The following is a 10019-nucleotide window of genomic DNA, read 5'->3' on the forward strand; positions in this document are numbered from 1 at the left end:
ATTTTTGGAAACATTAATAATCCTATAAAATGTCTTGAATTTTACAATTTTTGATTTCCAGAACAAATGTAAAAAACACTTTGGATTTTAAACAAGTTCAAATTGTTTCCATTCTCCCAAAATTCTAAAGAATTTCATATTACAATTTCACCCTGCACTTAGGCATTTGATAGTGATAATCATGAGGTACTGCTGAGGAAGCTAAAGCATTGTGAATTTATCATGTGCAAATTCTTTAAAAAAATGCATAACTTAATTGGATCCCAATATATTAAAAACATATTTTTAATGGAATATTAGGTTCAATTCTTAACTTTCCTGAAAAAAAAAATGGAATCAAAAAATGTTTCCTTATGGCATAAATTATAACAAATATGACATTATCTATGTAAAACCAAGACTCTGCCATAAACTAGAAAGATGGATTTTAACTTTAAATGTAGATAGTGATGTTTATAGATAGACATGCTTTATTCTATTATTAGTAATCTATTTCAATCTGTTGTGCCAAAAAAATCACATCATCTGGAGTTATTAGATATTTATATGCCTTTTATTTTTTACCTAGTATGCCTACATAGTCTATGTCAATTTGACCCTTACTACTTTTAGTGTTTATATGTTTTATCTTTTTTTGTTATAATTTTTGTACATGGAAACATTGTAATGGACACTGTGGCCGTAAATAAAGAAATAAATACAAAAAATCTGGAAAATCAATAATTTTTGAGAAAACCTAAAATTTATAAATTTATAATTTATATCTTCATGATTCATCTCATTTTTAAAATCTTGGATACCTTTTTGTTAATAAAGGTAGAAACTTGATTCAAGGACTCACATGTATATTAAGTTGGACAGTAACTATCTGCCTCTGTTAATAAAGACACAAGATGTAGTCACTGAGTTTACCTGAACCTTGTTATCATAAGTATATTTAATGTTTGTTTTGTACTTAAAATAAAGTCTGATGATCCTGTAACACAAAACATGTAACTAAACTAATAGACGCCACATTTGTGAGTTGCTACATAGTTTCTTTTCCTCCTTCTTAGATATTATTAAATTCTTTTTGAGAATATTGGATGAATTTTTTTAATTATCTGATTCAGCATGTTTTTGCTATTAAAAATGACAAGTTCAATTGAAGAAAACTTACCCAGATGCCTCGGGTGGAAACCTAACAACAACTTTTCCCATCTCAGCCCCAGGCAATTCAACAAACTTTCCTTCCTTAGCTCTGCCCGATGCTGGTGCTGATTTCTGATCAGTATTATCCAAAGAGGCCCTACTGCTCTTCTCAACTGGAAATAGTGAGGCTTTTTGTTCTGGTGTAAGTGAATTTATACTTTGTTCAACTACTTCCTGAGACCTAATAAACTCAAACCACCTTTCAACATTTGCTGGAATAGCTTTTTTGGCTGAGAGATCATTGAATTGTTTGCTTACTGTAAAGAAATAAAAATTATATTTTTATTGGCTTATAAAAGTCAGCCTTTTGCCACTTACCATACAGAGTAGCAAATACAATAAAATCAGCAATAGTCAATTGATTATTTGCCAAGTAGGTTACTGAACCTAAAGATCGATCCAGTACTTGCAAAGCATTAAAAAAATTATACTTGGAGCTCAAAGGTCCTTCCGCAAAAGTAAGCCAATGGTCCACCTCAGTGCTCTGAATGGCACTGGCCCCATAGAGGTTTGGTAAGAGCCTTTTAGAGACAGATCTGGCCACATCATTGCTCGTTTTACAAGTAAAATCTTCAACAGTTGTTGTTTCGCCCCAGGAAAGATCTAAGGCAGTCTTCGTGGCATTCTTTACATAGTTGGTTACAAGTAGGCCTCCTAAAGTGGAAAGATAAGATGGATGTAATTGAGGGCAGTGGCTGATGCAATCTGGAAATTTTATATCTTACCTAAGGGCGGGTTGTTTTTATTAAGGGTAATTTTCATAATTTATTGCAATATAGTAAGACTATTATTTATTAGTTGGGGCTTTTAAGGGCAAAAAGGGACCCAACACTTGTATTTCTAACCTTAAAAAAAAAAAAAGAAAAATCCAACTCTTTTTTTTACTTGGTTATGGTTCAAGCTACTACTGACGTTTGTAAAATTTTGACATTTGATAGCATGATTGCTTGAGTACAGGGGCGAGTTCAGGTATATTTATTAAGTTCGGGGCCCCACCATATACAACTTTCCAAAAAAAACAAAAAGGCATTTCTACTGATTTTATGTGTTTTATGATATAATAAACAGGTGTATTTAAAATTTTGAAATAAAATTCGATTAAAATAAACCCTAAATCATTAATAAAATGTTGAAAAACGCTCTATGACAATTATGGCATTGACGTTGACGCCAACACATTTTTTTGAGGTTATGTCAACAAACACAAAAAAAAAGAATTTATGTTGTTTATATTAAAATATTTACCATAAATATTCTGTCCTTTTGTTACTGTCCTAAACGGTTCTCCTGATAAAGGGTAATATTAAAAGAGCCCAAGACTCTTTGTTTTGATTTAAAAAAAGAAAGAAAAAAATCCTCTTTATTTGGTTCTGGTTTAAGGTACTTACCACAGCACACAAATATATTTTTTACAAAGGTTCATAGTACCTATTATGAACGTTTGTAAAAAATTGACGTTTGACAGCATACTTGTTTGAAGACTTGAGTCCATGAAAAACGAGAAAGAAGAAGGTTAGGAGTAAAATTTAAACTGACGTTAACCGAAATTCAACTTAATCCGCCTTTAGAACTTGAGATAATTAAAACAGGTTATAAAAGTTTTATTAACAAGTATATAATACATATACAGTTTTAAGCGACATTACGAGATTCATGCTTTGTAGTTGACGTAGGAACGCTCGTAATATCGGACGGACTCCAACAATTAGGCCTACCATTAGTAAAATTGCTCCTGATGCTAGCGCCAAATTCAGCTTGTTTAAGCGTAAACAAGGACCCAAAAACAATATTTTGCACTACTGAAAACTTGCCGAGGATGTCCGACCGGTACATTCTCACTAATCCCCCATTCACGGTGAACCAATTGTTAACTCCGCTGACACTCCACAACTGGTTCGAATGCTCCCCAAACGGTCCGGATTTAAGTTTATTAATGTGTTGAATACACCCCATAAACATGTAGTTATCTGCATGTGTGTCAGCGATTTCTGGTTTCACGAGCATACAGGGTTGAATCTCTGTGTTACCGATTAATTGGGCGCTTCCCCAGATGAACGGCACAAACTGGTAGTCGTCCAAGCCCCACGCCCCCGAGAAAGAAACAGGTTGCAACTTATACGTTTCCTGTAATTTCCTCACCAGGTGCAAGTACCTTACGAACAACTTACAAGCGCTGGCAGCAAAATCAGACTCCGTCAAGAACCCTATTTTGTACAGAGAGCACAGGAACATCACAAATGATATTTCGTGCTGGCTTCCATATTTAATATCATAAGAATCTCCGAAACTTTCTTCCAAGTAAACCATTATCTCCGGAATGGCTCTGTGCACGTCACTCGGTAGCACCTTCTGCAGTAATTCAATGGCCTGTTCTTTCAGCTTGTTGTACCAAATTCTAAAACCAGCGTTTCCGGTGGTTTGCGACTGATCAACCGGTGGTATGTTGTCGACCCACTGGCTAATGTTGTCTAGAAGCGCAATGGTCTTATTAATGTTAGGGGAGGCCTCTTTTGACCCATTTGTGTTGTCCGTCCCCTTAAGAGCGTCGTTGATCACGTATATAAACCCTAAATACTCATAATATGCCTCTGATCTGTCCCATTTCATCATATCCTCTATACTTTTGATGAGCTTCACGGGTGTAAGGAAGGCGTGGTCTTCGGACACCAGTGTTACATTCCTGGATGGCAAACAAGGCAATGCCATTCTTGCTGGGAAAGTTCTCTTAGTATTACTGTCGTATAACTGTCATAAACTTGACATGCTAATTTTGGATTAGCAGCATGTTCGTTCATTCCTGTTATTAGATTCTTGTTTTTTTTAGGATAATTTTCATTTATAGATTGAAACCATTAAATGTATGAAATAAGTCAACTTAAATCATAAGATTAAACTTCTATTTAAATAGGTCCTAATAGAGAATAAATGAACAAAGAAAAGAAGGGTAACCGCTTATTTGACACTATTGACATATTACACTTTTACTTGTTTGAGGTTATATCAACCTTGAAAAAAAGGCATTTCTGCTGATTTTACATGTTAATTATTGTATAATAAACAAGTGTATTTTAGGCCAGGTTGTACAATGTTGGTTCAAACGATAACCTGCGGTTCATCTTGAACGTCCAATTTGGAGCGTTCAAAGGGAGTGCAAGCAAACTTTTGAGTTTAAATTAATATTTAGTATATCATTTTGATATTTTTTATTTATGTAAATATAGCCGCCTTTCAATAATTATTGTGTTTGGTGAGGTGCTAATTTATTAGTTACTAGGTACCCTACTAGTCCCCTAGTAGATACCCTAGGCTACATTTAGGTTGGAAAAGCAAGCTGTAAGATTCATAGTAGATAGAATTTCTGAACAAATTTCATCTGTTACGGACAACTGTGATGATTTGTATTAGTTCAATTACACTATTTATAAACTTTAAAAATACTTTTAGATTTTAGATAGAATATCGTCAGCATTTTTGCTTTTAATCTGAATAACAACTGATTCTAAAAATTTTACTATATTTAAGATTGAAAATGATTTACAAGTTACAGGATTGAACAAGTTAAAAAAAACCTGCTGTAGCATCAATGTCCTTTATGTATCCATATATCCATATATCCTAATGTGCATTTACCCGGGGAGGGCCGGGGTAGAATAGCCCTCCGGTATACTCTGCCTATCGTAAAAGGCGACTAAAAGAGCAACTTCTTTGGTGGTAGATGTTGTCCACTTGCATCGCCCGGTTCAATACCACCACATAGGACTTGTGAAGTGGTTCCATGGAACTCACGTTTCGACGCCATGTCGATGTGTCCGGTTTCCGAAGGGGAAATAGAGTAGTAAAATTAATGCATGATGGCGCCCTCACGACCAAAACTTTCCGGAGGTAAACTAGCCTCCCATTCGGATCTCCGGGCGGAGGCTGGTCGGGGGGGTCCATCAGGCGGATTTAAAAGCCTAAAGATCAATTTCTGCAACATCAGAGGCCTAAACACCAATATTAATGCAGTACACCAACACCTGCAATCAAAAAAGCCTCACATTCTGGCATTGGCAGAAACAAAGGTGGACGATGAAGGACGAGAAGCTGAGCTATTTGCCACCATATGCGGGCTTACGCAGCTTGTGGAGGAACCTACCAGAATCCCCGATCGAGACGGCGAGATCGCGAGTATCCTAAATCTGGTCCTGGCTTCAGACCCTGTATACTGTATCAGAACAGGCCCCCCTAGGAACATCGGACCACAAATTGATAACAGTCTCTTGCCAGTTGGATGTTAAAACGCAGGATCCTCCGATGCCGCGGAAGGTATGGCACTATAAATCAGCAGAGTGGAACCATCTTCGGGAATTTTATCGCTCATTCCCTTGGAAAGAAGGCTGCTTTAGAACCAATAACATCTCAGAATGTACAAACCAAATTACAGAGACGTCTTGGCAGGAATGGAAGCTTATATCCCTTTTTCTACTAAATGCAGATCAAACAACAAGCAATGGTTCAACCTGAATTGCAAAAAGGTAGTAAACACTAAAAACGCAGCATATCGCAAATGGCGTCAACATCCTTCTAACCTCCAGAAATAGCTGCAAGCGAATTATTGATGAATGCAAAGAGATTCACAACAACAGGATCAAAAACAAATTGCTCAACTGCCCAAATGGAACAAGATCTTTCTGGTCGGTATCGAAAGCCGTTAGTCAAGGATTTGCTAAGTAGGCCTTGCCACCCCTAACAGCAGATGATGATTCTATCGCGGTAACAGCAAGGGAAAAAGCCAACTTACTGGGTAAACTCTTCGCGTCCAATTCTACTCTGCACTCGCAAGGCAAAACACCGCCATATTTAGTATAACCGTAGACACCAACAAAGCTTCTGGACCCGATGGAATTCCAGCCCTAGAACTAAAACGTTGTGCAGACGAATTGACTCCTCCCTTATGTAGACTGTTCACGGCATCGTATAAGCAGGACTCATTTCCAACAAGCTGGAAAACTGCTCAAGTGCAAGCTGTACCCAAAAAGGGTAAGAAGACGATGCCGTCCAATTACCGCCCGATTGCACTAGTTCCAGTAATATCGAAGATTATGGAGAAAGCAGTCAACCAACAACTGTTAAGATATCTGGAATCATCTGGACTAATCAGCGATCATCAATACGGCTTCCGAAAGCTTAGATCCACCGGCGATCTTCTGGCTTACGTCACATACTTGTGGACGGAGGCCATGGAGAAGCACGGCGAGTCCCGCTCAGTCGCTCTTGACATTTCCAAGGCATTTGACAGAGTGTGGCATGAGGGACTACTAACCAAGCTCTCCTCAATCGGCATACAAAACTCATTATTGAATTGTATCAAAAGTTTTCTTGAACAACGAACAATCCAAGTAGCCGTCGATGGACACCTCTCCGACAAATTTAACATTAACGCTGGAGTCCCATGCATTCTATCCCCCACCCTTTTCTTGATATATATCAACGATTTGCTAGGAACCACTGTCAATCCAATCTACAGCTTTGCGGACGATAGCACACTTATTTCCACATTTAAGTCCGCCAAACCAACGACAGCCGCAACTTCTCAGAATCTTAGGCAGCAAAAAGTAGCTTCAACCAACAACGGTATTAAAGCAATCTTGGAGTGGGGCGGTAACAATCTGGTCAATTTTAACGCTAAAAAAACGCAGGCTGTAATATTTACGATGAAGACTAGCCTTGGTGGCCCGGAGCTGGTTATGGCAGGGAAAACATTGCCAATGAAATCATCTTTACATCTTCTAGGAGTCGAAGTCACCAACAGTGTGTCCTGGCATGACCACGTTGCCGAGATCGCCAGGGCAGCTTCCAAAAAACTCGGAGTGCTTTTCAAAACGAAAAAACTGTATACACCAGAACAGCTGCTGACTCTTTATAAGGCTCAAATACGCCCTTCCTTCGAGTATTGCTCGCATGTCTGGAGTTCTGCACCCAAGCATAGTTTAAAGCTGCTAGATTCTATACAGAAGAGAGCTATTCGTCTTATCGACAAACCAGAACTGACAAAGAGTCTGGATAGTCTGGAGCACAGGAGAAAGGTGGCTGATCTCTGTTTATTCTACCGTTATTATCACGGTAAGTGCTCCTCTGAGCTGGCAGGCCTGATTCCACCCAGGGCTGTTCCGGCAAGAAGGACGCGTCTAGCAGTTGCGGCTCATCAACATCGAGTCCACCTGCCTACCCCAAGGACGTCGCTGTATCGGGACTCATTCATCTGGAGAACATCTTCTTTGTGGAACGGGCTTCCACCTCACATATTTCCCGACGCATAGAACCTGCAGCGATTTAAGATAAATGCCCACAAATATCTTCGCGCAAGCACCACTCCAAGAGTGACATAGAACTTCCCTCTTGTGCTTGTGGGTACCATAAAAAAAAAAAAAAAAAAAAAAAAAAATAATATTTTGACATTTTAGTCGTGTAAGTTGGCTTCCCAATATTTCATGGATATCACTCTCGCTTGCAGTTATTGTTATAATTTTTTGCTTGGCCCTTTTTTTTATATTCTCATACTTATTTTTTAGAAATATAACAGTTCTAAGGGGCTCTCCGAGAACACTGTTAAATTCCTGACAAATTTTCTCCAAGGCCTCTGCTTTAATTTCATTATTGTTGTGATCCGTTTTCTTACATTCTATGCTTTCCTTGTATTTCTTTACTAATTTAATTAATAAGAACATTTTCTTCTCTCACAGAGAAATTGCTTGCCCTCATTTTTTCTCCATGTCAGATAAGCAGACCCAAAACACTTTTAAACAAACAACACTTCGGAATTTACGGTATTTTTTGTGTTCAAAAATACTTATAATCGGCAACAGGCAAAAGAAAGTTAAGTTAAATAAGTAAATAAATTAATTAATTTTAATGAATAGGTAAGGTTCTTCTTTTCTTTGTCTTCTTTTTTATGTGGCCATTGCAGACTAAATAGAACCTAGTTTAACTAAAATTGTACTGGAACAATACACGAACCTCTGAACTACGTTCAACGAAGAACTGCAGTTTTGGTAGAACTTAAGTTGAACCACTGCCTGTACAACCGGACCTAAAACGTTACGTGTGAACTCCGATTTAATTTAACCCTAACAAGAATTAATAAACAATTGAAAACCGCTATATGACGTAATTATATGACAATTATGACATTGACGTTGAGGTATAGCATACATGGATTGAGGTTATGTCAGCATGAAAAAAATCAAACAAAAAGACATTTCTACTGATGTTATATGTTTATAATATAATAAACGAGTATTTTAAAATTTTAAGTTTAAATCGGAGTTGAAACCCGAACAATTCAACAAGAATTAATAAACCATTGAAAAAGGCTATGTGAGGTTATATCAACCCTTAAAAAAAACGAACAAGAAATTCACTTCTAGTGACTTCATGAGTCTATATTAGAATAAACAAGTATGTTTATAATTTTAAGGATAAACTCCAATTCAATTAAACCCTAACGGGCATTAATATTAATAAACAATTGGAAAACGCTACATGACGTAATTTATCACATATGACAATCATGGCAATGACGTTGACGTATATACACTTTTTGGGGTTATGACAGCTTAAGAAGCTCTTGAAAAAAAGGAATTTATGTTATTTATTTTAAAATATTTATCATAGTTATTTACTATCCTAAACCATTTTGTAAAGTTCGGATTGAATCATGGTTATAGGAGCATTCCCGGCCGCCAAATTAGGAGCCCTCTTACTGAAACAAGTCAGCAAACCAATAGCGACCGTAGTAAAAAATCAGGCAAAAAGCTCCCCAGTTTTCCGAAAATACGTTTGTATGCCCCCGGCTCAATGTACGCGTTTTATTTTAACCAGTACCCTTTTATCAACTGCTTTTCATCGTTTTTAGTTTACAATTGGTGTGAAATAAAGGCTAAAATGTGGATACTGAATCTCGGAAAGCCAGTGAACATTCCAGTGCTAAGTGAGGCCCAAGCAATAGAACTAGGCGCAAACTTGTTAGGTGAAGCTATAATTTTCTTAATTGCCGCGGGAATACTTATAAATGAATACAATAGGTTTGATTGTCTAATGGTTTTTACAGAAAAATTTAAAGAGAAGTTTTAGATCCTCCGTTAAGGAGGCTGCCAAAGAGGCCAGCCGCTTACAAGAATTAAGTGACATTAAAAGTGACATAAGGGAGTTGTATATACAAGCAGAAGAAGAAAGGGCCCAAATTAGGGAACTGCTTAGGAAACTTGGAGACCAACATACAAAACTAGAAATGCTAAGTAAGTATTTAATTAGTGTTAATGGATTATTTTATTTTAATTGTTTCAGCAAATAAAATAGGCATAAAAACGGAAGAGCTAGGACAAAGTCCCAATGAGCCTCCACCTTATTCTCCTGTGAATAATGATCCAAATTTAAGTAAAATCAATAAGTCCCCAGAAATTTACCAATTAGTGTCTTCTAATCAGGAATCATCCCCTATCCTGTTACTGAGATCAGTGGATGAAGTTACAAGGGAATTTTGGAATTATCCATTGGGAAGAAACAGAGAAGAAAGTTATGTTATTCAAGCATTATATTACTTAAGTGAAATATTCAGGTTTAAATGATAAAATGACCATCTAGTCTCAAAGAGTTGTTTCATGATCAAAGAAAGTGTATATAGTAAATAATTAGGTCAAAAGTATTTAATAAATATGTTATGTTTATTTTATTTTTTGAGTTGATTATGGTATTTTACTTGGTGAAAGTTGGCCATCATGCATTGTTGAAAAAAACAATAAAAAAAGGGTTGAATCTTCTTAAATTTTCTGATAATTATTCCCACCTTA

At 36.8% G+C, this 10019-nt stretch overlaps 3 protein-coding genes across 3 annotated transcripts in view; 1 reads left to right on the plus strand and 2 right to left on the minus strand.

Annotated features, from left to right (window-relative positions):
• Window positions 1-2085, minus strand: part of LOC126750702 (bifunctional glutamate/proline--tRNA ligase) — a 31637-nt gene extending 29552 nt beyond the window's left edge. The window contains exons 1-3 of the mRNA XM_050460401.1: window positions 1917-2085; window positions 1510-1845; window positions 1160-1448 (exon numbers count right to left, since the gene is read on the minus strand). Coding sequence (XP_050316358.1) covers window positions 1160-1448; window positions 1510-1845; window positions 1917-1953 — 662 coding nt within the window. The 5' untranslated portion in view covers window positions 1954-2085. The remainder of the gene's footprint in view (window positions 1-1159; window positions 1449-1509; window positions 1846-1916) is intronic.
• A 691-nt stretch (window positions 2086-2776) lies between these two features.
• Window positions 2777-3990, minus strand: LOC126738098 (serine/threonine-protein phosphatase 2A activator-like). The gene has a single exon (XM_050443249.1). It carries the CDS (start codon window positions 3895-3897, stop codon window positions 2824-2826), a length of 1074 nt encoding a protein of 357 aa, XP_050299206.1. The 5' UTR covers window positions 3898-3990; the 3' UTR covers window positions 2777-2823.
• A 4764-nt stretch (window positions 3991-8754) lies between these two features.
• LOC126743538 (optic atrophy 3 protein homolog) lies at window positions 8755-9901 on the plus strand. The gene is made up of 4 exons (XM_050450711.1): window positions 8755-9029; window positions 9086-9254; window positions 9304-9467; window positions 9517-9901. Exons 1-4 carry the CDS (start codon window positions 8888-8890, stop codon window positions 9795-9797), a joined length of 756 nt encoding a protein of 251 aa, XP_050306668.1. The 5' UTR covers window positions 8755-8887; the 3' UTR covers window positions 9798-9901.
• The last annotated feature ends 118 nt before the right edge of the window (window positions 9902-10019 follow it).

The sequence above is a fragment of the Anthonomus grandis genome, chromosome 1 (assembly GCF_022605725.1).
Source record: "Anthonomus grandis grandis chromosome 1, icAntGran1.3, whole genome shotgun sequence".
NCBI lineage: Eukaryota > Metazoa > Arthropoda > Insecta > Coleoptera > Curculionidae > Anthonomus > Anthonomus grandis.

Bases quoted from the DNA above. Each gene is read 5' to 3' on its own strand.
- LOC126738098 (XM_050443249.1), bottom strand. From the start codon at position 3,897: ATGGCATTGCCTTGTTTGCCATCCAGGAATGTAACACTGGTGTCCGAA.
- LOC126743538 (XM_050450711.1), top strand. From the start codon at position 8,888: ATGGTTATAGGAGCATTCCCGGCCGCCAAATTAGGAGCCCTCTTACTG. The intron at 9,030-9,085 runs GTACGCGTTTTA...CATCGTTTTTAG, and splicing joins TTGTATGCCCCCGGCTCAAT to TTTACAATTGGTGTGAAATA. The intron at 9,255-9,303 runs GTTTGATTGTCT...GAGAAGTTTTAG, and splicing joins CTTATAAATGAATACAATAG to ATCCTCCGTTAAGGAGGCTG.